At 40.9% G+C, this 27559-nt stretch overlaps 1 protein-coding gene across 1 annotated transcript; it reads left to right on the top strand.

Moving 5' to 3' along the window:
* Positions 1 to 23701, top strand: TBX18 (T-box transcription factor 18). The gene is made up of 8 exons (XM_048299303.1): positions 1 to 452; positions 1219 to 1402; positions 2933 to 3034; positions 5971 to 6142; positions 12486 to 12653; positions 13842 to 13906; positions 17517 to 17611; positions 20178 to 23701. The coding sequence occupies exons 1-8, from the start codon at positions 182 to 184 to the stop codon at positions 20900 to 20902; spliced, it is 1782 nt and encodes a 593-aa protein (XP_048155260.1). The 5' UTR covers positions 1 to 181; the 3' UTR covers positions 20903 to 23701.
* Positions 23702 to 27559: the final 3858 nt, after the last annotated feature.

Genomic DNA, 27559 nt, shown 5'->3' with positions numbered 1-27559 from the left:
AAAAAAAAAAAAAAAAAACTTGGCTGATAACTCGGATTTAAAAAGAAAGGCGAGGAAAAGCCCCAGCCCCTTGCCTGCGCGGTCGGGAGGACGGGAGGGCGGCCGGCGCGGCGGGCCGGGCGCGGGTGCCGGTGCCGGCGGCCGCTGGGCGCCTGGATGCGCGGGCTGTAGGGTGGCGGGCATGGCCGACAAGCGGCGGTCCTCGCCAGGCACCACGATGAGCCTCAAGGCTCACGCCTTCTCCGTGGAGGCTCTCATCGGGGCCGAGAAGCAGCAGCAGCAGCAGCCGCCGCCGCCGCCGCGGCAGCCCAAGCGGCGGAAGCTGGGCGGCGAGGACGAGGCGGCGGAGGACGAAGGAGGCAGCGGCTGCTGCGCCAAGAGCTCCCCCGCCGCTGCCATCGGCAGGACCTGCGGAGACATGGACCTGGGCTGCGCCGCCCGCGCCCCCGCCGGTGAGTGCCGCATCGCGCCCCGCCGCTGCCCGCGGCCCCGCTCCTCGGCCGGGCTCGGGATCCCATTTCCCCTCTGCCATCGGCGCTCTGATTCCGCGTTATCCCTGTCTTTTCACGCTGCGTGGGCACCCACCACTCTTCCCGCTGGCCTGGCGGTGAGGATCCACGGCGGCCTTGGGACGCCGGCACGGGGCAGGGCGGCTGCCGGCGGGGCTGTGGGTGCCGCAGCGCGGGGGAGCGACGGCACGGGGCTGTCCCTAGCCCTGCTTCCAAGGAGAGGGAGAAGCGCTTGTACAACACATATGTGTATATGCGCTGGCGAAAATGCATATGCAACTATGTATAGAATTATACGTGCATATATATATATATATATGTATATACACACACAAAACACCTACATATATGTGTGTGGGCAATTTGCTGTGTGCGGACGGGAGCGCAGTTTCTCGCTGCGGGACAGAAGCCCGTGGCCAAACGAAATGCGCCGCCGGCCTCTCACCCCGGACCCGCTGCCGCCCGCCTCGGCGGGGGCGCGGTGCGGCGCCGGGGGCGGCTCGTCCCTGGCAGCCCGGCCGTCCTGCCGCGGTCCCGGCACTCGCATCGGCCCGCTACCCGGAGCCAAGGCTGCGGCCCGGGACGGGCCAGCGCAGGCCGTCGCTGCCGCCGGGCTAGCGCGGCGGCGGGTCGGCCGGGGCCGAGGGGTACCCCGGTCGCGAAGTCCGCTCTGCCCCGGCCGCTATCGCTTCCTCCGCTCTCTCCGCAGGCGGCTGCGAGGAGGGCTTCCTGGCGGCCTCCCCGCCCGCCTCCCCCGGCGGCTCCCCCAAGGGCTCGAAGCCCGGCTCGCCGCTGCCCACGTCGCAGGCGCCGAGGGTGGACTTGCAGGGCGCCGAGCTCTGGAAGCGCTTCCACGAGATCGGCACCGAGATGATCATCACCAAGGCGGGAAGGTAACGGCACCGCGGGACCGCCACCCGCGCGCTCCCGGGGCGGGCGGGCACATCAAAGCGGGCGAAAACCGGGGGAACCCTCCAGATTTACGAGGCAGGTAGATGGCGATAATGTTAGATGGGCACGGGAGCATGTGGCGTTTCGGGTTTCCTGTTCATTAGGGCGAGGTCTGGGAGCGCCGTGCCCTTCTGGGGGGAAGCTTTTCCCCTTTCTAGGGGCTACACATGGTAAAAGCCTGGGAAGTATAAAAGTATTTGAACTTATTAGAAATTACAAAAACATATTTTATTGAATCCATATGCTACCGTCTGCATTTTCAGAGAGGCTTTATTAATGATTGAAACGCAGTCTTAAACAGCACAAAGCTACATTTGTCTTAAGAGAGTCCAGTCGGGCAATTTCTGTTTTATTTTACAGGTGCACTGAAATAACAGCAAAAACTAGTCAGCCACAGTCAGGTTTTTACCCTACTGCTTATTCAGAAATGGCGGAGATAGGATTTTTGTTTCCAGTAACGACTTTTAATTGATTGGTTTTTTTAATATATGTGTGTGTATATATATATATATATATATATTAGCACAGCAGCAAATACTGAGTAAACTGGAATAACTTTCAGGTTTATAAAATACAGAAGAGTATTTTATTAGCGTGCAGTCAGGACTTTTTTTTTTTTTTTTTTTTTTGGCTTCAAGAATGAAGTTTTCTGATAAAAAGCATGCCAAACTAAGAAGGGCAGTTTTATGTTAAAACCACCTAATTGGTTAATTAATCCGTTTCTCCACAGAAGAATCTAAATCTTGAACGTTTTGGTTTTTGTCTTTTTTTTTTTTTTTCCCCCAGAAATTAGCTCGTAGATTTGTTTCTGCTTTCAATAAAGAAGTTTTACTATACCTTTCAAGGACAGAGTAGCTCTCGCACTTCACCTTTAGTAAGTTGCAGACAGGAAGTCCCGTCTCAATAAAGACCATATTGTTGGGTTAGAGCATGGCACATTGGCTTTTATAACTGCATCCTTGCGGTGTTATAATTGTATCACCGTGGATTTAGCTTTCTAATTCGTCGCTACAGCAATGATACACCATTTTCTGCTGTCAGTTGAAACTTCGGTGGCAATTTGCCTTTTTATAAGCCTTGGGCTTCCTGGGTGGAGGTGATGTTTGCACATCTCCAGGAATACATTTCTAGCTAATATCACAAATGGGCTTTAAATGTGTGTACTGCTAAAGTAAAGTCTCAAGCCCAAATGATTTACTGTCTAACAATAAAGTTGAAATGATGTGGTAATAGCTGTACTCCCAAAGCGTATCCCCAAACATATGAAGCATTGTTCGAGTAAATCCACTTTGGAAATCTGTTTTGACATATCGAATGGGCCATTTCATGGCTATGTAACTATAATCGTCCAAAAGGACTCTGTAGGCTAAAAGGAAGAACGAGAAAAATCCCACGAAGTGGTTACTTTTCCTAAACAACCATTCCCGAGTCTGTTTCGTATTAAAAATGACCTCTCTCTTTCCAATGTTCAGGCGGATGTTTCCCGCAATGAGAGTGAAGATCTCAGGTTTAGACCCACATCAGCAGTATTACATTGCTATGGATATTGTGCCAGTGGATAACAAAAGATACAGGTATGGTGGCTTTTAGGCAAAAAATATATGATGTAAGCTATAGGGTGCTTGGCTGTTGGAAGAAAATATTAACACAACATAAATTAGCAGAAGATCATATTTAACTGTCCTTAAAGACTCTTATTTTCACCCAGTCCATTTTAAAAGACCATATTGTACCAAGTATGCAAAAGCACTTAAAATTTGTGTTGAAGCTCTTTGTGATACATTTGCCTCACACTGTGTATGTACTGTGGCCAGATGCTCAGGTTTGGCTTTCAGAGGGCAGTTCTGGTGTGGTCAGGAAATGTTATCATATTTTATTCCTCATCCTGTCAGTGGGAATTAATTCCTATTAACAAATAAATACGAAAATGTACATTTTTCTAATGGTAAATGGTATTCACATTAATTAATAACATTAATAGCATGGATGTCTGAATAAAATACTTATAAGCTGTCTTGGTCATGTTTCAAATTGCTTATATAATTTAATTTAAAAGCTGTTTATCACTGAGATGTTTGGTTGCTTAGACTCATAGGGGTAGTGTTTCTAATTACTGTTATTTAAAGAATTAATGGCATTATTGTCTGGAGAACGATGTGAACAACAAAAGAGGTTGTTCTATGAACGTTTAGGAGTAGAAATGATGTCCTGAAGCATTCGCTATTTCGAGGGTAGTTGTGTATTGAGGGAGCTGGTTGTGCTCTGCAGAAACCACTGGTCCTGTAGAAATGTTTGCAAGATTGGGCCCGCAGCAGTTCCTGTTGAGAGTTGAAGCCATTTCCAAGGTGTTGCTTTACAGATGCAATCCCATGCACCAGAGTAGCCAGGGGGGAAGCCTGGCCAGAGTAGTTCAGTGGAGACAGGATCAGGTCTTTACCAATTGCGGGTTTGATTGTTCTAACCTATACTTAGCATAATGTAGGGAAAACCGCTGCAGATTTAATTCTAGAACTAGGAATATTTCAGACCAAGATTAAAAGGTTGGTTCTGCAGGAATGCTGCCTTGTGTCCTAAGCAAACGCTGCCCTGTGTTTTTCCGGTACTTACCTCATTGACTGCTATTTTGTCATTTTCTCATGGGATGTTTAAGACCTTAGAACCATTTTAGATTTTGTTTTTCAACAAGGGGCACCAGATAAAAGGGCTGAGGATGCCCAGCATGTACATTTAGGGGAGTCTTTCCTGTCTGTAACACAGAGGAAAAAATGTTTTTTTTTTCTTTGTACCAGTGCAGCACAGTCCAAATGAAAACATTTTTCTTGCTTTGTGTTGCATGTATGCATTTACTTAATTTACTACAATCTAAACATATAGTTCCTAGAAGGTCTGAATAATTCATAAATTCATAGAAAAAGCAAGGTAGTAATCCCAAATTAATTAAAATGTTATACTAAAAATTAAAAGCAGTTATTCTGAGTATGAATTGTTTAAACCTCCTTTCATTTAAAATAATTAGTCAAACTGACCTGCACTGTCTTCACAGTGTGATACGTGGTGCACAGGTAACTGAAGTAAGTTAACAAGAGTTGTATGAATGGCAGTATTTTCTTAGCTGACAAACTTGAATTTTTTTGTATTCATGTATTAGTATCCATGCCTTTGAGCTTTCCGCTAAATATTAATATTTTACGTGTTTTACTTGTTGCCTCTTCTCATTCTATTCTGTGCTTTGTATTGCTGACTGCTATTTCAGCTCTGGCTGTTCGTGCAGCTTCACACACTGTCTTGCAGATCTTTAAATTTCATAGACATGACAGCAGTCACACAGAGTCTAGTCTTTAGCTGACAGAGCAGATAGCAAAACTAATGGAAATGAGGAAAATCACATCTAGGTCTGGATTTCTAGCAAAATTTGACCTTATAAATATTTGGAAGCTTAAGCTGTAGCTCAAAATGTGTATTTATAACTAAATGTGTATTTATGTGTATTTATAATTTTATTTACTTTTCTAGGGAAAGCATATATGTAGTATAAACCAAGAAATGTAAAGTAAATTAAAAATGTTACAACAGTGATCTGGGTTTAAGAATTTGTCCCCAGGAGAGAATTTCACCACCATTCTAGAATCTACTATGCAGCTTGATCTGAATTGTATAGAGTGATACCTGCATTGGATCATTTTGTTTTCTGTTCTGATTATGTTGCTTGTCATTTTCTAATAAGGAACTGAATTGTTCAAAGATATGATTTGATAAAGTCTTTCTTGTTTTCATTAAAAAATACGGCTGAATTACTCGAATTTTACTGTACTTGGAAAAAAACCCCTTTCAATTAACACTTTTTAAACTGCTTTGTGAAGTGTCTGCCTTCAAAATAGATTTTCTACCAAAGCAGGCACTATTTTTGTCATAAAATCACCTCATCAGCATTGGCCTATCAAAGGAACTACAGACCCTGTGTTTTCATTTTTTAACCTTTTTGCAATACTGTTCAAGCCAATTAATACGGTCTACAGAAATATCGAGGGCATAGTTTCAAATATTTTCATTATTTTTCCCAATCATAATGTTCTTTCCCTTCAACAGCTTTATTTATAGAGTCTTATATTAGATTCAACATGATAAATCTTCCAAATATGGAATTACTACTTAATTTGATAAAAGAAGGACCAGATTTGTTTGCTGGTGCCTTTTCAGAGCAGACCTGTAGCAGTCACTAAACTGACACCAGCTTAAAGTTCATTTTGAAAGCTAATGTTGAGACTGTGAGTGATTTTAGGAAGAGTAGGGTCACATCAGAGCATGAATTTTAACCTTATTTGTGCGGGTGCCAGAACTACGTTTTGAAACAAACAAAAAAATCTTTTTATTTATGTAAAATTGTGTCCTTTCATGTTTTTTTAATTGATGGGTTTTTGCTATGTGCATGGGCCCTAATTTATTAATGCTGAATGGGTCTAACAAATTGTTTTGGTGCTTGTGGTTAAAGGTATTTGTTTTCTTTTTATAGGTATGTTTATCATAGTTCCAAGTGGATGGTGGCTGGTAATGCTGACTCCCCGGTGCCGCCTCGTGTTTATATTCACCCTGATTCACCCGCCTCGGGGGAGACATGGATGAGACAAGTGATCAGCTTTGACAAACTGAAGCTTACCAATAACGAGCTGGATGATCAAGGGCATGTGAGTACTTGCTCTTCAGTGGTATTATGTGTAGGCACATTGCTCAGCCCTGAGAGGCTCTGACGTGCAGCTTCAGGGTGCCAGAAATAGACTTGACTTTTCAGAATTGTTTTGGAATTTTACTGTCCAGATCTAAAATCTGCTTACTTTCTGCTCCGATAATTAACTGCTTATTAGAGCCTGCTGTTTTACTCCCCCCTCAAAGAGAGAACTCCTTCTGCAAAGTAAGACTTTACAAGGCTAAATTGCCTAATACAGAGGGGCAGAATTGCTGTCAGTATTTCCCACCAAGCGTGTTACTTGCAACTTCTGCTACGATCGAAAAGGACGCTTAAATTCACAAGTGGCTAGAAGAAACATTAATAGTGTGTAATAACTTCACATGAATAAAAATACACTTAAGTATTTTCTTAACCTAAGCGTTTGTGTGAAACCCCGTGAGGTGTTAATAATTGCAGTCAAAGACAAACAACATGGGAGCTGGGTTTGCTCCGATGATGATTTATTACATACCTTATGAAGCAAGACCCTCTCACAGCTGAGGCTCATTACTTCTGAAAAAACTGGCGAAGACGTATGCAGTATGAGTGTTCTGTTTGCAAGTTCTAAATTGTTTAGTCATGACATTATCTAATGTGACAAAATGTGTTATGTTAATATTTCCTTTTCTCTTCAAAACTGTTGAAACATGACAGATGTAAGCCAGTATCATTCCAGCAATCCTTAAAATAGTTTTACTTGACACCTTAAGAAATAATTAAAAAATGAGATTTTTTTTAGTCAGGGTGAAGTCTTTGATTTTACAAACCCCTGTAATAAGTGGCAAATGTTGGCATCCTTTCAGAAGGAGCATCAAGTTCCAAGTGGTGGAGTTTTAAGATGTTGGAGGAAAGTTTTGAGACAGGATGTGGATTCCATTGTCCTTAGTGTAAACCAATTTACTAACCAAGATGCTTTGTCCTTCAAGGAAAGGAGTGAAAGAAAACATACCTGGCACAGAGCACAAAGATACCGCACTCGTCTTTCTTTATGGTTGCAACTCTGACATTGAGCCAAGTATTTTGTTAATACATAGTCTGAGATTTTTCCCCTCATTTGTGTTTGCAAATGAGATTAACAGAGGCAGGAATACAGGAGAGTGGCTAAGCTAGCAAATGTGATAACAAGGATAAAAAGGCTTCCATTTGTACAGTAGTTTTCATAATTTTATTTTGTTCTTCCTTAAAAGAAATGTGGGGGTATTCACTGAAATTAACAATGCTTTTCTTAGGATAGTACAAAAGAGGTTTTATATTGTTTCTTTCCAGAATTACAGTTACGGAGTCTTCCTTGGCAGCATCCTTTTGAGTTAAGGTTAGCATATGAAATTCCCTTAGTTTCCCCAGCATTCGTGTATTTGGTACTCCTCTCAAGTGGGAGTTGTTTTCCCTGCATCCTGAGCCTATTGTAAGGGCTCTGAAAGTGAAGCAGATGCAAATGGATAAAATGTTGCTTTTCCAGCAGGGAGCTGGTTTTTGTACTCGCTGGATGCAGAGGGATGATCTGTGGGTACTGTGGTCCACCCGTGCACTTGCAGTTGCAAGCTGCCCTGCGATAAAATCTCAGCTACGCAGAGAATTGTGTTACTGTACTTTTCCATCCCAGATTTTAGCTTTGTTTTTGTTCTGAACCGAAACCTGTGGAGTGTACACAGCACACTGTTATTTGTAATATGGGGGATATAAATTTTCTGGTCTTTAGTTAAGTATTTCAGCTTGGAAATTAGTGAAGCGAAGCTCAAGTACAGTGATTTGAGACACATTGAACTGATTCAGAGTTATGGCAGTACCCCTTCTCCCCAAAATGGAAATTTAAGTATTAAAATAAAAGGACAAAAGAAGGATGACTGTAAAATAATTTCATATTTCTCAAATCTGGGAAATTGCAAACATGTCATTCATAATTACCAGAAAAGGCAAAAGCAGAAAGCAGAAAAGTGTCTCTTCCAATGGGTACATTTTTTCTTTTAAAGCTATGGTGGTGTGGAATGCTGTATTGAAAAAGCTATGTAGCCTCTGAAAGCCTCTAGCAATAGTGGAAAATGAATAATCATATTTTGTGATGAATATAAAAAACCAATTGTTTCTCATAAGCAGGAGGAAACCATTTTTCTCAGGAGGGTACCAGGGGACGGATGGTGAATTAGAAGAGCTAGGAGTCAAGGCTGTCCCTCTAATATTTGTTCTTATATCAGATGTTCTGACTCTCCCACCCCTGTATGGAACATGGGGTATATTTTAGATTATTAGAAAGTGGGGTTTTTACCTCTCGTGTTTAGGCAGAGTGGCTCAGAGAAGCCTTGGTGGGGTTTCCACCAAGCAGCGTTGGGCTTTAGCTGTCGTTCTTTGGGAATGCTTTCCCTGCTTTCTGGTTCTGGCAATTTAATCCCTGTTGGAATTGTTCCTTTATGCTTCCTGTACTTGTCGAAGGTGTAAGCTTTTGCAGAGTAGTTGTGTTGAAATCCCAGGGGTAGGTTTGGTCTTGCAGGCATTGAGGTAGGGAGCTTGCATGATATCAGTCTAGAGCCCTTTTACCTATTCTAGAGTATTAACTCTCAGAATGTCTGAGAGAAGTGGCCCATGTCTGTGGGAATAGAGACAGTATTTGCAAATAGGCACTAAGGTAGAGTTCCTACACAGTATTTATGTTGTGGTAGTAGTTGGTGGCAGCCTGTTCATTCCCTTTGCACTGTGTTGCCCTGGGATTAGCATTCTGTGAAAGTAGATAAGCCATCTCTAAGAGACTCACTGCCCCAGTGCTTTCCAGATTTTGTGCTGCCTGCTGCTATTTTCATATTTCAAGTGGGAGTTTGTGACTACGCAATTTTATAGTGCTGCTCAGCGGAGAGATTTTGAAGTCATATTGCACATAGGACACTCTCTGATACATGGGTTCCACTTGCAGTCTGAGGAGATGAGGCAAAATTTGTACAGACACGTTTTCCTTGTGTGTTTCTGATCTCAAAAGGGAGTTCCAGGGTGAATTCCCTACTTTGGAAATACTGCATTCTTATAGAGTCGTTAAGACATGCACTGTGGCTTTTGTGTCTTTCATCTAAACTGTGATGCTAAGGAAAAGTAAACCTGGATTTTGCAGTTGTCACTGAAATGTGCATGGTCTGGATGCTCTTTGTTAATGCCTCTCATCCCTCTCTCGTCTGTGGAGTGAGTGCTGCATTGTAAAAGCAGTCTCTCCCTCCGGCTGGTTAGAGCTGGGTAATTTTTCTATTTCAATGCAGTTTTTAAACTGAATTTCAGTAGAGGGGAAAAGTCAATATTTTTTATGCTATTTTCCATGCTTTTCAACTGACTATTTTTTGATGCAGAGGAACATCTTTTAGCTTTTAGTGAAAATGAGGCTGTTAGTGTGTTAATTGTTCCTTGGTGGTTGGGGAGGGTTTTTTTCCCCATTTGAAAGTGGGGCGAGGCTGGAAGCAGAGGCGGACTGTAACTGCCCAGACTTGGCTCCAAGTAGCGAGCTCTGCTTACAGTCAGTGGGCAGTTATATGTTCTTGTCACAATGAAAAGCTGTGAAACGTCAGCATTTGCACTTGCAGTTTTTGTCTTAGTACAGAGGGAATCCATGCTCCTCAGCCCCACACACTTCCCTGACTGCAGAAAGCCTGAATGCTTGTGCTTTGGAGGGAGGATAAAGGAAGATTTTTGGCAAAAACAGCAGCAAGGACCGTGCCAGTGGTGGGGAGGTGACTGTGTACTCTTGACACTGCCAAGTTGCTGGAGGATTGGCATCTCCCCTGTGAAGGAGTATCTGGCTCTCATTTGTTCTGGCTGAGATGGTTGTGCCACAGTGGTGCTCATGCTCAGGGTTGGCTCTGAGGCCTCATTGTGGCAGCAGCTCTCAGAAGCCATTGCATAGGTGATTGCAGCTTTGTGTGCCTGTAGGTGCTCTGGTCGCCTTTGCTCTGCCTCCTACCTGTGGGGTCCTTTCTGCGGCGTCTTCTGTTTGATTGTGATTTCTTGACAACTGCTGTGGCCAAAATATAATTTTACTTTTTGTGAGAGAGGTTTATTCCCCCATGAAGTGTTTTGATCTTGTTCTGAGAGGGCTTTGTAGAGAGAGGCAGGCTCTTCAACTGTGAGTTGAATGTAATTCCAGTTCATATTTGGGAACACAGCAGGACTTCTGATTGGGGTTTTTTGGTGTTGGATTTTAAGGGCATGAAGGAAAAGTTGCTGTTTCTGCACATAAACTGTTAGATCCTGTTGGTGCTTTTAAATGTGCAAGCACTGTGAAATGAAAAGCCAGAATCTCCTTTTTGTTAGCTTTTTCTTCACAGTAGCTTTAGGTGATGCTTTGAATAATAAAGCTAAAATTGTTTTGGAGTGGATGTTGTATCTCCTTCTCCTTTTATGTCCTATATTCATATGCTGCTCTTTAATTCACAGGGGCTTTACAGTTATGCATTATTTAGAGTTCAGAGTCCTTCAGATCACTAACAAAGATCCCATTGTTAGAAGACATGGTACAAAATCAAGAAAAAAGATTATTGCTACAGATTTGCTAGTTGCCAAACAGTGTGTCACCACAGGAAATTTCAGTATAGGACAGGGCCAGACACGTGTCTCTTAGGGGATGACATGGATCAGTTTAGCTGTAATAGCCACCCAGATAAGCAGTGGGAGATGTTCATCTCCGTGCTGCTTTGATTTCACTTGTTCTGACGTGTGAGCAGAGCTCTTTGTGGCTGCCAGGGTTATCGCTGATGTGCGGGCAAGCAGTAGTTTGCACCACAGAGCTGATGGGGTCAAGTAATCCGTGTGGGAGCAGAACATGGAGTGCTCAGTGGCATCCAGACAAATGGCAAGGCACAGAGTTGCAGGGGGTTTGAATAGTGAAACATCTTTCCTTGATCACGTCTTTTTCTGTTGCACCAGTATCTCCCCTGGTACCACTCGGTGTTCACAGGAAAACAGGATGAGGAATGTGCTGTCCTCTCCACGTTTTCATTTTGTAGATCTTTGCCACTGGAGAACTGGAAGGAATGTTGTAAAAGAGAAAACACTTTTGCATGATAAAAAATCTTGCTCTGTTCAAGATCTCAGAAACTCGAAAAAGACTTCGTATGAGAACATCCATAGGGCACTCCCTGGGCAAATTAAATGGAGCCTATGATGTCATTGTCAAATCCTTACTCAAAGGCTAATAAAACCCCTGATTATCCAGAAACTTGCCTTACCAAAACAGGGTCATGTAATCTGGCCAGGACCAAGTGTATTAAACTAACCAAACTCTAGTTTATCCAAATGAATGTAATGTCCTCTATATCGTTTGGGTGAATGAACTTCCACAGTGTCTGGCATAGGGGCTCTGTTCAGTGCTTGAGCACATGTACACTCTGAGGCTACTCAAGGAGCAGGAAATTAAAAAGCTTCCCCAGAATGTTGATTAGTAGTTCCACAGGCCAATAGCCATAGGACTATTTATTTATCAAGTTACTAATTTCTTAGGGCTTCCAACAATAATAGTTAAACTTAAAATTTTTTTTATTGAAATCTTCTATTTTAATAGTGGTTAGCTGAAGTGGAGTAAAATAGAGGAAAAATTCTGTATTTGCAATCTCCTCTAAAATTGTGATGCAGTACCAAGAGGTATTTGTGTGTTTAATTTTATGCCCTATGAGTTCATCCACTTCTCTTTTATAATTTATTTTTGATTGAGTTTTTGTATGTTGGGAGGGGTTTGTTTATTGAAATTCATCGTCTGTATTATAAATCGATTCCTATTAACACTTTGGAGTTTTGGATTTTGGTATCATTTTACTCTTAAGTTTATGCTTCTTCAAAGTGTGAGAGTCTCAGCTTGTGTTCCAACCAAGACTTGTTTCCAGCCTTTGGGATATAAGGAAAAAATTGCTCCGATAGCATATCCTGGAGGTTCCAAAAACAAAAGGCAAATTTCTGCTGCTGTTAATCCTGTTAGATCAAATCCAGACTTCAGTGGAAAAAAGTGACAAAACTTTCATAATTCCAGTGGGACTTAGACTTCACTCCTGATTTCTCTCTTTTTTTTTTTCCTCATTTTTTTGAGCCAGTTTCAATTGAGCCAGTCTCTGAATTTGGAGCTCCTGAGTCGTAATTTTTAAATGCTTAGGGTTGGCAATAACATAAATGCACAGGGATTAGACTACTGTAACAAGAACCTTCAGAGGTTAAAGAAAACATTTGATTTCCAGTAAGTGGCATGGTAAACACATACCATAACCTGTTCCAAAAAGCTCTTAGTCCTGAAACAGCAGGGTGTCCTTTCTAATAAATGTTATCTTTTTCCTTTCATGACTATGTAGATTATCCTTCATTCTATGCATAAATACCAGCCTCGTGTGCACGTCATCCGAAAAGACTGTGGTGATGATCTGTCCCATGTCAAGCCCATCCCTTCAGGAGAAGGGGTGAAAGCCTTCTCCTTTCCAGAGACAGTTTTCACTACTGTCACAGCATACCAAAATCAACAGGTAATTTGGGCTTTCTGATTAGCACTTTACAGGCTTTTCAGAGCAGTCCAGAGACATAAAAGATAGGAGAAAAGCAAATAGTTTTATTGTAACTCTTATTAAAATAAAATTATCTAAACCCTTTTTGTACAAGTAGCTTTCACTGGTAGTATTGCTGCAGTGCCTGGAGGCTATAGCTGAGACTTCGGAGATGTTGCATGTAAAAAATCATTCTTATTATGGAGATCACACAGTCTAATTAGCATGCTTAATGGTGTCTTGATTATAAATATAGCATTGAAGAACAAGGCAAAGAGCAGTCTGATTTTTAAAGGTGTTTCTATACCTTTAAATGTAGATACATGTCTGGATAGAATTTTTAAAGCACTTTTGTTCCTGACTCCAGTGCTTTTAATACTCCCAGGACCTTAACAGAGAAGCTGAGTTCTGAAGAAAGTTTCAGTAGTTTTTATTAACTGCATACAGCTTATATTATTATGGGCAATTTATCTGGATCCACACAGATTCAAAGTCAAAAGTAAACTGCAGGTTGTATCACTCAGCTGTTTCTACTTCTCGTTGAAGTATTAGCAGACGTAATGACACCACAGTGAGTGTTGTGACATTTTATTAATTCCATATAAATTATTGCAGCTGTATTTTTTGAAATTACATATGCATTGATATCTTTACAAAGAGAAGGGCAGGAGAGCCACATAAATACTGAAATATAAGTATTTGGTGACTTTCCCATTTATTAAAATAAATTACAGTTATTTGGTGTGGGGTGTATTTTGCTGGGTTTTTTGGTTGATTGGTTGGTTTGGTGTCTTTTTTATGGAGGATAATAACCTAGAGATAATCTTTCTTTTCACATTTCCTTCTTGACCAGTACAGAAATAAAATTTAATTTAAATTTTATTTCAGTCAGACAGTGTACTCTCCTAGGTGAAGAATGAAATTTGCCTCAAGTTTTTCTCAGTAATTCCAACTGCCATTTGGGAACTTTAAACACCTATTAGTTTCTCTGGGGATCTGTAAAAATAATGATCAGAAGATTGGTCCTTATTTTGCTGTTTCAGGACAACCATCTTAAACCATACAAATATGAAGATGTTTCTATTGTCAGCTTACTTCTGTCAGAAGAGTTGTTTTCTCTGCTACTTACCTAAGTTGAAAGATAGTAATTTCTCTTAATCATATTCACAGATAACTCGTCTGAAGATTGATAGGAATCCATTCGCCAAAGGCTTTAGAGATTCAGGCCGTAACAGGTAGGTGTTGGGAAGGAGCTGGGCTTGTTCCTGCTGACAGAATCAGTTTGTGAAGGCTGTTCAAGGTGAACACTTGTACTTAGACACAAACTAATTTGAGAGCTCGTACTCCTTGAGGGACCACTCAGTAATGTTCTCTATGGTGAGCTCACTTTGCTACACCTCTGACCATCTAGGTCAAGAACAGGCTGGCACTCATGAACTCAAGCTTCCTTTCAGTGGAAGCAGTGAGACACCATGAAGGCTGCAAATGGACTTAATGTATCCTCAGGTCCGTGATTTCATGCTGCGCTTGAAATCTCCTCTTTCTCCTGGCTGGAGACACAAGTTACAGATACCCTTGTCAAACTCTAAGCCCAGGTTCTCTTGCATGGAAGTGGCATATAGCACAGATGGACGGCTTGTTTCCTCCTAAAGGGGGAGAAACTGCTTTGTGCAGTAACCTTACATTGAGTATACTTGCCTAGGAGGTGGAAGACCTGTGTTCAAGGGTCTACTTAGTCTAAGAAGTTTTAAATCCACTTCCTAGGTGAATACCTTTTCTAGCAGGCTATAGAAGACCTTGAAATGAGACTGGTTTCCACCTCTTCTGTTGCGGATGGACTGATTAATTGCTTATTCTCTCTTGATCCACGAATCTTTCAAAATTGCAATGGGAAATCTGAGTAGTGCAAAGTGGAGATTTGGGTCTGGTCCAGGCTGCCAGGGCTGATGAGGTATTTTACCCAACGACTGTTTAATGCAAGCTAATTAAGCCTGCTTTGAATTGTATGTTAAACCATTTCAGCTAAAAAAGCGCAGTATTTTATTGTGGTGTATATTATACTTCAGTTCCAGCAACCACATTGCATTTGGTGTCTGCAGCTGCTATATTTATGACAAGCCTTGCAGAGAAGGGAGCAGACTGTGTGCTGGTAGGAATGATCAGAGAGTTTCTTTTTGATAGTTACTTTATTGAGCTTGTCTGTTAGCAGATGCTACAGCATTAAAGCCTGTTTTGTGCCTACACCTGATTTACATGCAAGCTGAGACTGGACAGCAAATGAGAGTAGTTTTTAGAAGATGAATACTTACAGAAAGGATGAGGTTTTTGTAAAGACTTACAGGCATTCACTGTTAAGTATCTTTTCAGTATCTTTGAGATTTTGTCTTCTAGCAAGAAATAATTATCCATGCTCTGCAGCCCAAATGGGATGTCCCAGGCACTGACATAAATAGAGTTTGGCAGTCCTTTGTAGCCTTCTAGTTAGAAATTAAGTGAACAGCAGCTTCCAGGTAAATGCAGTGTCTGAAGCAAAACATGCTCTGTGTACTTTAGGAAGAAAAGGGTTGCCATACGTGCCCTGTTTGAAAGCTCTCTCTCAAAGACAGTGTCTCTGTTACGCTTGCTCTTTGCAGAACTATAAGATAAGTACTAAGGAACTTCCTAAGAAGTGTGAAATCCTGATCCTCTGAAACGTACAAGTTTAGGTAGACTTGGAATTTCTTCCATTATGTTATATGAAACAAGAGAAGATACCCTTTAAAACAGAAAGGAAAGAACTGTTCAGAAACCAGTTTTGAACAGGTCTTAAGATGGCAGGACAGCTCTGGTATTACCTGAGGACAGTGTAAGAGTACTGCATCTGCAACCGCACAAATACAGTTATGGGACTGGGTGTATCCAGAGAGGTGTTTTTTGTTTGGCTGCTAAGAATAGTCTGGTTCAGGCATTAGAAAAAAAGCTGGATATTTTGTATGGAAGACAGTTATTTTTTATGGAAATGGATTAAGAAGGCCAGTCCTGAAGGAAGAGCCATCATCTGTAAAATATTTTGGAGCAGCCTTTAAATGAGGTCTGAGTGCTTTTACTCTACAAACACACTCGTTACAGAATTGACTCTGCAAACTCTTGTTTGCTGCAAATTGACATTGCTTTACTGAGGTCGGTATTGCTGTTTTCTTTTATAGTCTGCATTACTGGGTAAGTGTGTTTGGGAATTCAGCTCAGAATTTTAATTGTCAAGGAAAATTTCTATGCATTTATTCAGTCCGTTATTAATTTACTCTGTTACTAAATACTGAAATTAAATGTTAAGGTTCTGTTACTCTCATTGTTCTAGCTGGTAGGTTTATCATTGAGGCATTTTAGTCTGCAACAGGTTTAAAAAAATACTGTGGTAAAATTATACCCAGCTTTTCAGTATTGCTTTAATAATTGCAGCTATCTTACTCTGCACTGCTGCGTGCAGTAATTCTGTTCAGCTAAAAATATGCCCTTCTAGGTCATTCCTGTTCAGTCCCACAGGCTATTTTACAGAAATCAGTAGCTTCACCTTTTAAAAACATTCCCTGTGCATTTGCAAAGTGCAACAGAATTTATGTGCTGAGAATAGTTTCATTCTTCAGGTGGGCCTTAAGTTTGACCCTATAAAAACTTTTACTCAGGAAAGGACCAGAATTTCTCCCTTTAAATACTTTGGGAAAAACATAACTGTTTTGTTAAATAAACTTGGGCATTTGATAGCGCAAATTAGGGTGGTGATAAAATGTGGAAATTGTTCGAAGGCATCTTGTATAAATTATCGCCTTGGCTACACTCCTCCAGGAGGTGGCTTTTATCTCCACTTTAACTAGAAATGAAAATTCACCATTACTGCAGAAAATTAAGGCTATCTTTTTAGTCCAGGTTCAGCTAATAAATGCTTCATAAATGTTTCCTGACAGACATTTGTGCTCCTGCTGGAAGGAGCAGTATCAGAACATGTTGGTTGCTTCACATCGGGCTATTTGCATAATTCAAGTTTACAAAGTGCTGCTGCTCGAAGGCAAGCCCTTGTATTTGGTGTGTGCCTGATGCTGACACTTAACAGGCCTCTGGGGCCCAGCAGCCAAAAATAACACCAAAATTATACCTCTAAGCATATATACCTCTGAGGTGCATTATTCATAAATAATTGTCAGAAAACAAATGGGCCTTTACATTCAGGAGACAGAGATTCTTCTAATTAGTGTCTGCCACCGTTGTCTACGCAGTCACTTCTGTTTTCTCAGGACACTGGCAAGAAAATAAACGAAGACTTTTAGTTTCTAAAGGCATTTTGCTTAGCAGGTAGTAACCAAGACAACGTTGCTTTATATGTGATTTTAGTAGCAAAACATCTGTACGCCCATGCCTTGCTCATGTTCTGAGTGTGATTTTCCAGCTCATCAGTAATGACTAGGAATTCTGTTTTAATAGAAGTTGTCAGCAGATTACCTTTTTTCTAGGAAGAAATAGCAGATCATCCCTCTGGATGATCTCTTTAAGAAATATCATACTAGCAAAACATTTAGCATCGTTTTAGCCAAGTCTTCCCACTCAAACAGCTGTCCCAAAAGACCCAAAATATTGAAATAGAGAGCCAGGCTTGTGGAATTGGAAAACACTTTGTGTGGTGTCAGCCCAGTGATTGCAGGTCTCTGTGGTCTCGTGGATAGGCTGTAAGGCTCTTTTCTAAAATGCAAAGTCAACTTCAAAATAATCCTGAAATCTTACTAATTTTTACATGTTTCTGAGGTAGAGTATCCAGAGATGTGTGGCAAAATACAGGTTGCTTTCATGACACCATGATTCTTTTGTTCTAAATAGAATGGGACTGGAAGCTCTGGTAGAGTCTTATGCCTTCTGGAGACCTTCCCTGAGGACGCTTACATTTGAGGATATACCTGGGATACCCAAACAAGGTAACAATTGTCTTTGTGTTCTTTCAAAACAAAAACCAAAGAAGATGAAGCTTTGCCCATCATACCTTACATAAGTCTAGGTAAGTGTGTCACTTGCAAGACAGAAACAACCAACTAACCACAGTGCACCCATCCCCCCATATCAGTTATTCTAAGTTAGAAAACGAATGCCAACTCAACCACTGTGGCAATAAAAATGTTAGATTGTAAACAAAAATCAGATCACATGTGGAGGAGAATGCCAGTTAGACAAGAATTGAACAACCTGTTCCTTAGCATTATGCTCTGGCTAGTTACAAAAGGTAGAGATCACTTACAGATAACTTCTGTTGTACACACCCAAATCCCAGTGTAGGAATCACTTGTGTTTTTAAGAAAAAAAAAAAAAAAAAAGGAATTAGAATAGAAATGTTCTCAAAAGGAAAGAAAAAATAGTAGGGCGCTTAATTTTTTTTCTTCTTAGAACCCCTTCTTGATTCTTAAAGACCTGTAAATTGTTCAGTAAGTGGGCCAACAAACTTTATCTGCATCCTAGAGCTTAAAAAATTGGATCTCCTCTCCATTTTGCTTTTTCCTGCTCCTCACTCTTTGTTGGAAACCTCTTTGTTTCCACTTTCCCCATTGTGCAGGTAGTGTCATAAGTGAGAAAAATATTTAAATGGCCTATTTGGACAGAGAATGGAATCTCTGTACTCTTTTCTGAGTTCTTTTATTTTCAGAGTACACCAATGCATGTAGAAAACCTCTCAGCCTTTTCCCAGCTAAATCAGACATATTGCTCCCAATTCTTCACATTTTCTGCTACCAAATTTACAAACATCCAGTCTGCTTTCTTGATAATGACTGCAAAGTTGTTAAACCTCCTCAGAGCAAAAATCCAGAAAATCCAGAAATTCAAAAAATCACCTTTGTCAGCTTCTTAGTTCACTCCTTCAAGAGATCTTGAGCATCAGTCCTTGATGTGGGCAACTAAAAGGTTTTGTGCCAAGTCAGAGATACATTGAGTGAGTGTTGGCAAAGTTTTGGGTGGAGCATGGGGGTGAGGGGTGGTCTCATCAGAGAGGCCTTTAATGAGAAGTTAGATTGAGACCTGAAATCCCTTGTAAAACTCTGTAAGATTGAAAGGCAACTGATGATGCAGGCAATCTGTTTAGGAAAAAGACCAGCTTCATTGGCCGTTTGTATGTAGGAGCATTGTTTGAGAGCACAGGAACTGCTGCTATGAATGTCTCACTTCCTTTTCTGCTGTTACCTGAGGTTAAGAAGATTGTTGAAGTTACTCTTGATATTCTGAGGATGGAAACTGGGATCCTTGCAAAATCTGTAGCCACCTATACCTTGGACATAGAGACTTTCCGAAAGACCCCATTTGAAATTTGTCCTGGTTGTTAATGCTGAAAGTGCCCATCTTCAGGTACTGGAGGCATTGATTGAGATTAAAAGAAAAATATGTCTTATACCAGGATTTCTGTAATGTGGCCGTGTCTAATGGTGCTTTGTGCTTGTGGTATCCTGTTAACAGAGAAGAAGCAGCAGGCAGTGTTCATTAATAATGTATTTTTCTTTTTACTACCTCAGCTATTATGATCAACTGTTAGCTTATGGACAGCATTTATTTCTTTGCAGCATCAGACTGCTTGATTGTTAATGTGATTCGTAAACAGGAGGTCTTCCTTTTTAAGTGTCTTCTGCCCGGGAGACTATAAAAGGCCCCAGTAAATTTTTCTACGCTGAGTTTTCAGGAAGATACAATCTTTTAAGAAAAGGAAATGTTTCTTGCAGCTGGGAAACTTTCAGTCCTGAGAAAAGGCTTCACCTGTAGCAAGCAGTGTGCTTTCAGGAGCATTCAGCACTGGGATTTGTAATGTAAAAAGTTCTGACACCAGTAAATTAACAATTTTCAAACAGTTGACTCCAAATCTACCTATTCAAGGAATGAAGCAGCTATGCACATTGTTCAGCCTACACTTTTCCTGAAGTTGTTCTGAACCTTTTTGGTTGTTCTCAGAATTTTCTGGTTTGAAGTCAGAAATTTTTTGTTCTGAAGTTTTGTTCTGAAGTTGGGAACTTTCCTAAAGCTGTTATCTGTGAGAGCCTCTGTCATCTGAGCTAAGGAGCTGGTTCCTCAGGTGGTGCTCTGACAGTAACAGTCAGGCAGAGAGTGCTTGAAACCCATTCTGAACTGTAGCAAGAGCATAGACAAGCCAAAAATCATAATTTTGAAGAAGGCGTCCTGTGATGTGGTACTCACTAGGTTACATCTTGACTGCCATGCAATTTCCTTCCATGTCACATAAGGAGCAGTTAACCTTTTGGGCAGGAGCTCTAAGTACTGAGTGATGGCTGTAGAAATGTAACTTCGGTTCTCTTTCTTGGTCAGGGTGTTTCTTTAGATATATGCATGTGGTTTACTCACACATCCTCCTGCACATGTATGTAAAAGTTTTTAATTGATTTGATTTGGATTCCATCTCCAGGGTTGTTATAAAAGGCAAAGGTCTTGATCTGTTACCTAGGAAACGGACCTTTCCCAATGTGCTTCTTACACTGTAATATTCTCTTCCAGGAAATGCAGGTTCCTCTACTTTACTCCAGGGATCTGGCAGTGGAGTGCCATCTACCCACCCTCACCTTCTACCAGGTTCCCCTTGCTCATCTCCAGCCTTCCACCTCAGTCCCAACACTAGCCAGCTGTGTACCCTTGCTCCAGCTGACTACACAGCTTGTGCCCGCTCAGGCTTGACCCTGAACAGATACAGCACTTCCTTGGCTGAAACCTACAACCGGCTCACGAACCAGACCAGTGAGACCTTTGCACCCCCAAGGACTCCCTCCTATGTCGGTGTGTCGAGTAGCACAACTGTGAATATGTCTATGAGTGGCAATGAAGGGGATGCATTCAGCTGCCCGCAGACTGGCTTATCCATGCAGATTTCAGGGATGTCTCCACAGCTCCAGTACATCATGCCTTCCCCATCCAGCAATGCCTTTACTGCTAATCAAACCCACCAAGGCTCCTACAACACGTTTAGACTGCACAGTCCCTGTGCGCTCTATGGATATAACTTTTCCACGTCCCCTAAACTGGCTGCCAGTCCTGAGAAAATCGTTTCTTCCCAAGGAAGTTTCTTGGGGTCCTCACCAAGTGGAACCATGACGGATCGGCAGATGTTGCCCCCTGTGGAAGGAGTGCACTTACTTAGCAGTGGGGGGCAGCAGAATTTCTTTGACTCTAGGACCCTAGGAAGCTTGACACTCTCGTCTTCTCAAGTGTCTGCACATATGGTTTGATGAAGCCTTTAAGTAAAAGTACAGTATGTTTGGTGTCTACAATGTATTTCTTTTGGAATATGAAAGAATACTCGATGTAGCTTGTAAAGTGTGTGTATATATAATATGAGAGGAAGTTTCACTAAAATTTTGTCTTGCTTGTGGCCAGATTATTCTCCTATTTTGAGTTACACAGAGTTTGCTGGAGTGCAGACTGCTTTAGTTTTCTGGTATAATACACTTAGTTGTATAACACGTTGGGACATATGCAACAAATTAAGTAAGGCTTCCTCCCCTTTCCCCCTCCTCTGTTCTAACCCTTTAAAGAATGAAGTGACACTTGGAGTATTAAACAACACAAAAAAGCCCACTTACATTTCCTACTAGCGAGTTTCTTTAAAACATTCATACAATAAGCTGATGCACCAAAGGCATTTTACAAGTTTCTTCTCTGTTATAAGGGATACAAAGGGTATTTGGGCTTCTTAGTGTTAAGCATCAAGCATCCAGCCTAAAATAGAAGTTTAGCTAATGGATTATTTACAAAGTAAACGGAATGATTCGTTTGCCTTCTCATGATATGCTGTTTTTAGCTTATCAACAGCACAGCATTGTCACTAGGATTTGTTTTTTTCAGCATTAGTCTAGATTTATGATTATATATTTGAGACAAATACTGCGTATTCAAATTGTGGTGATAGGAACAATATAAACCAACAGCACTAGAAGCAGCATTCCTTTGTATGAAATGAACTTTGGGGTGCTTAATTTTTGTCAAAGGAAGGGCTTGATGCATTTTTTCCTCCATAAATATTGCCTATAAGACATTTACTGGACAGTAGGATATTCTAATGTATCTTTGTTTTTGTATTTTTACTTTTTTAAAGGAAAATGCAGGTTTGATTTAGGAAAAAAAAGTGAGCAGGATAAGAAATTCCATTATTGGTTTTACCTGTTTTGTGTGTGATGTGTTTTGGGTTTGGTGTTTTGCTATTTTTTTGTTTGGTTGGTTTTTTAATGAGGGCGAAAGGTCGTGCATCCTGAATATTTCAAAAATGTATCACCTGTATCAATAAGGCAGATGACCCAGTTTGTCCAAAAGTGTTTCTGGAAGCAGAACGTTGTCATAGCTGCCTTCCTGTTGCTCTGGTTTTGTCCTGGAATTGGACAGGTTTCTTTCATTCCCACCTCTGGTTTCTAAATGGCACTTGTAAGAAAGTAGATCACCATCTGCTCCTGACCAGACTTCTCCAGAGTGACAAGGACACAGAGAGTCATTTACCATGGTCAAATTTCTGCCCTCATCTGCACCTGCACAGCCCAGGTGTGTATCAGTCCTCCCACAAAAGCTGCCTCTCAGCTGCCTGTCTGTCAGAGCTGAAACCCAGAGGTTCAAATTTTAGTGCTTGAGAGAACAGGTCATCTTCAACAGTATGCTAATCCTCATTTATATTGTGCAGGTGATGTAAAGGCATTCTAAGGTGGGTACAGATGTAGTTGAAAATGCTTCCCTAGTCAGCACTGAAGGAGATTAAGGTCTTTCAGGTTTTATGTTTGTTGGTTTTTTTTGGTGAAGGTGAATTTTCATGTTTCTCAAGTGTTCCTATATCTTTTCTGGCAAATTGTGGGCTTAAACACTCTCACTTCAAGAAAGACTCATTCCAGCTAACATTTCTTCAGTGAGATGGAGATAATGCGTGCAGAAACAGCCCTCTTGCTACCTCTGCTTACTTGGGAATAGAACAGCAATCTTTATGCCTCTGCCTGAAGAAGACTTTATCTCTATCAGTTATATATCTGTGTCTGTTAAAGATATGTATAAAGTTCTCATTCAAAGTTAGAAAGAGAAGAGGATTCAATTGAGGTGATGTGGGCTTGCTTCTTTGCTGTCTCAAACTTCCTAAGTGACCTTTCTGAGTGAACCTAAATTCTCTCAGTCTCTATTAGATTTTTTTCCTTCTGAAAAATGTGGTAATAGCACTTCTCTTCCTCTGAGGAAGGGGTGACAGTACACTGAAAATGAAGATCATTACGTCCACTGTGCTGTGGACAGTATGTTACAGATGAATGGCTGGGTAGGGTTCATATATGAGGATAATGAAGAACATGCGTGGTACTTCGGCTCTGTCGCTGGTCTTGGCAGTGCAGCGTCCTTTGAGGCAAACTTCCTAGAAAAGACCTGCAATGCTAAAAGCACTATTCAAACTCATGATAATGGTTTGTGAAATGGTTCTAAGGTGTGTAGGTGATGGGCAAATTTTCAGCTGTCTAAATTGTCATAGATCTCTTGGTTTAAATTAAGAAGTGATTTGTGCTTAGTTATTCCTGCTCTAGCCAAAACTGAAATTTTGCAGTTGGAAAAACACTTAAGTGGAAAGATGGTACAAGTAATCTGTACTTGAAAAAGGGTAATTACCTGTATCAACTTAAGAGCTGTGACTGGGTAGAAATGTGGAAGAGCTAAATCATGCATGTTCCTATAAGGAAAAAAAAAAAAAGGGTCGTGCATGGATGTTCATGGTGGTGCTTCTGTCAAGACTATGTACTTTATTGTCTGGGAATTTTTTAGAACTGGTCTCTTATTTTTCCTCAAATTATTCTTATCATATAACCACACAATATCATTTCATTTGTTCCTTAAAATTTGAATAATATTGTAAATACTGGTTTGTCATTGTGAAAAGACTAGCTTTTTTATCAATACAGTAAATGCTATATATGCATTATAACTATAATGATATATCTGTATTTTACAAAAATGCCACAGAAAATATATTAAAGTGTGTATTCAAACACTTTTTACTACATTTGGAAAGCTGAGAGGCTTGGGCCTATTTTTTTCGCTACAACTTCAGCAAGACCAAAGACAGTGTCTCTAAGGTAAGCTCTGAATTTCAGAGATTTAATACAACAAGCTCCAACAAGTACGCAATTCTTTAACCATCTGCAGTTGAACCTCTCTTATTATTTCTATGCAAAACAATCGTCCCAACAGATGCTGTGTACCAGGAGATACTCAGGCTGAAAGCAGAGCTGTGAGGTTTTTATGTGGGGAAAAGGGACTGAGCTGCTTGCCAGGGTCTTTAGCCGGTAATGGAACTTTGGTACTTCCTCATAGCTCATGTCATCCCAGCTCCCAGGACCAGTTCAGCTGCCCTGTATCAACTGGATTTGAGAACTTAGCACTCCATGTGGGCAGTTTCTTGGGCCAAACTATTAATGTTTTCTCTCTCTGTATTTCTTTGGTAATTTGCCCTTTAGTTCTGCTAGTTCTAAATGCAAAGAGCCATTGATTTTGAAGGCAGAATTTACACCCTATAATCATCTTGGCCTACTGTTACTCAGCAATGAGCACCATTTCTCCCCCCAGAAATACTATTATGCATAGTGGCCTTATTTCCTATTGTACTGCAATAAATGATTCCATGTGACATAGGGCACAGGGCCTGAAAATCTGATTACTTCAGAGACTGGGGTTTCATAGTCACTTAACACCAGCATTGTTGCAAATGACCAGAATTAGGGCAAGAGAAGTAGGCATGAAATGCTTGATCATAAATATCAGGCCTCCAGAGAGAATGAAAGCTTCTGTTTTTAATAAGAGAACAGTCTTTTTTTTTTTCTTTTCTTTTTTTTTTTTTTTGAATATCACAATCAGACTCTTAAGAGGGCTTACTTCTGCCTTGGTGAAGAGACAACTGGAGCAACTTGAAAGTCATGGACATTGTTGTCATTAATACTAGTATGCCTGTACCTTAAGCAGTTCAAGAAAAATAAATATAAATCATCATCAGAAGTAGCTCACAAGTTCTATGGGTATATTTGTCTTGTAAAGATAAAATATCTAATTAATCTGTGTAGAAGTGTGTTTAAAAAGGTTTCAATTTATCATAATAAATTAGTGCTTTTTTGGGGCTGACTCTGCACTTCAGATGACAAAACTATTAATTTGTCAGTTGAGCTCTCCATTAACATGATCCTCAAGATTCAGTATTTTGCCTTGAACAACATGAAGTTGTAGATAGGTCAATTTGAAATATGTAAAACTGCAGGAAAATTCATGTTCTGCCCTATGTTCCACCATATTCCTCAGTTACGTGGTTGATTCGAAACACTGATATGCCAAGGTGACACACACTTTTAAGAGGTCGTGACTTGCTTCATTAGGAAATAACATTTCTGGAGAATTCAACTTGCTTTAAATGGTTTTTGTCAGTGCTGTTGTGTTCAAGCTCTGAAAAGGTGTTTGTTACCCAAAAAGAGCAGAAGTCCTTTGCAGTCACCACTTACACTTGAAAAGCGGTGTTGAATTGGCCATAAAACCATCTCAGATAGTCAGTGCCCAATGCCCAGACAGAGAAATTACATCAAAATGAGAATCTGAATCTTCTGCCTCAGTTTTAGAACTTGAAGCCCGTAAAGTAAGTGTTTTCAAGAAGCGTCAGTAAATCAGATCAAATACTGTGGGCAAATAGAAACACTCACCTGACCTTCATTTGGGTGTCACTTTCGGAGGTTTTTTGGCACTTAAATAGTTAATATCTCACATCTTTCACCACTGCAGAATGAACATTAAACTTCCATGAGCTGGATACAGTTCCAGATTTTTTCTTTGAGGCCTTTCTAAATGTTGGAGGCAGCGCCCAGGTTTCAAGACCTGGGCTCCAGTTTTGCAGCAGGGAATGGCGGGAGACAATGGAGATGGCACAAATGGACCCTGCAGTGCCACCACACCCTTTTGGAATGTCGCAGGTGCTGTGGCAGCACCCACAATGTGTAGTTCTATCCAAGCATATCTCAGTGCACCTCTCACAGGACGCTGTAGCCTAAACTGAGAACTGACAATAAAGGCTAGCCAGGAAGGATAAAGTGTGATGTGGAAATTCTTGGTCTACCTGAAAGCTGGGCTATGGCAGTGAATGTTAAGCATAGCCCCAGCACAGACTTGCCCTTTGTCAATGCTGCTGCCTCTTTGACTTTGCTGCGCCCTTATGTTCATTTGCACACCACTGGTTTTATTTAGATGCTCTAATAGAGAGCCAAGAATAAATTCAGAGCATGTTGGAGGAAACCTGGGCTCACTGTGGCCAGTGGTAATGCTGCCACTGACTTGAGCTTTATGGATACCACATTGTCAGACCCTAAGCCATCCCCCTTTCTGTTCCGGAGTGCTTTACCCACGCAGCAGCTGTAGTCATAATGGTCTTGGCCATTTTTTTTGTCCATTTGTGATGTTTTTTAGACAGATAACTGGCTTCTTGCATTTCACATTCTTGTATTTTGTTTTTAAATTTGTGGTTCTGCAGTTTTTGAGTCATAGTCTGAAAGACAAGACAAGGCTGCAACTTGTTGCTCCATCCTCCAGAAGCCTTGCCGATGGATGGTGTATTCCTTTCCACTGCAGATAATTGACTATATATTTCCCCACAATGTTTTTATTGTATTTTACAGAGAAAACTAATAAAAATAGAGGTTGTATCACAATCAAAGCAGTGTTTCCATTCCTCAGGCAATGTTTTTCAGTAACCCAAAGGAAAACACCTCCCCACCCTTCCCTGGTTACTATACTCAGTATATGGTTCTCAGTAAAAAGAAAACCAGATGCCATATTTAAATGTAAGATGGCAGAAACCAGAAAAGCAGAAAAATGGGTCCCAGTTTAGGGAAGTGTTCCCAGATAGTCCTTGTATTCTTTGAAGTGCAGTATGGACACTAATGCTTCCAGAGACGTCTGTGAAGACCCTTTGATATGTCCCCCAGATGACTGCTGTTGATGTGTGATAAAGGCCTCTGATGCAGCTAGCACTCCGGATTACCTGCCCCTACTCAGCCAGGGTGTTGTCTGTGTCACACAAGGATGTGCAAGAAGATGTCATTTATGTGGTTCTAGTAATCCTGTGCAGAAGTGTAGCCTCACAAGTGTTAAGCAGACCCCAAAGCTACTTTAAGAGACCAGATTTCGGGGAGAATTCATTTCAGGCCAAGCCTGTGCAATCCTGTTATCCTCGTGGTGGTAACTAAAGAGCATCTTACAATGAATATAAAAGCAATTATCTAAGCAGACATTTATTTCACTTTGCTATAACTGGATATATTAATTTCCTGAACATTTTGGTGGGGAGGGGGGAGAAGGGGACTAAGCATCTAAGGGCTGTAGCACTGAAGATTCCAGTCCCATACAAATTCTTTTGTGGAAAGAGAGGAGCCTTGGAAAATAAAATTTAAATTAAGGCAAAGGAAGACTATGAGTAAGGACCCTTTAGACATCAAAATATACCATCATGAATGTCAAAAAATGGTCTGTCTGGTGTCGCATCTTTGCATTCGGTAGAGGACAGAACAGTTAGATCAAGGAGTGAAGTGTTGGGTAGAATGAAAGCTTTCGGTAAAATGACCTACTTAATCTAAGTTTGAATGTTGTCCATTTTAAGTCTTAACATTCTTGCATTCATGTTTGGTTTGATTTTTGTTTTTGTTTTATTTAAAGATGCTATTAGCACAGATGAGATGATGCTTAAAAATTTCCAGCCAGATGTGTCTCCAAACTTTCCCAGAGATGATGGATATTCAGATGTAATTTCAATTAAACCCATTATATAGATAAGTTTGTTTTATAGCTGGCTGCAGCTGTGAAGTTTGGATTCAGATCTGTAACTCCCCTCAACTTTGAAGACTGTA

This window comes from Corvus hawaiiensis, chromosome 3, assembly GCF_020740725.1.
Source record: "Corvus hawaiiensis isolate bCorHaw1 chromosome 3, bCorHaw1.pri.cur, whole genome shotgun sequence".
In the NCBI taxonomy this organism is placed as follows: domain Eukaryota; kingdom Metazoa; phylum Chordata; class Aves; order Passeriformes; family Corvidae; genus Corvus; species Corvus hawaiiensis.
Note: the sequence above shows the minus strand (reverse complement) of the source record. Positions and strands in the feature narration are given on the sequence as shown.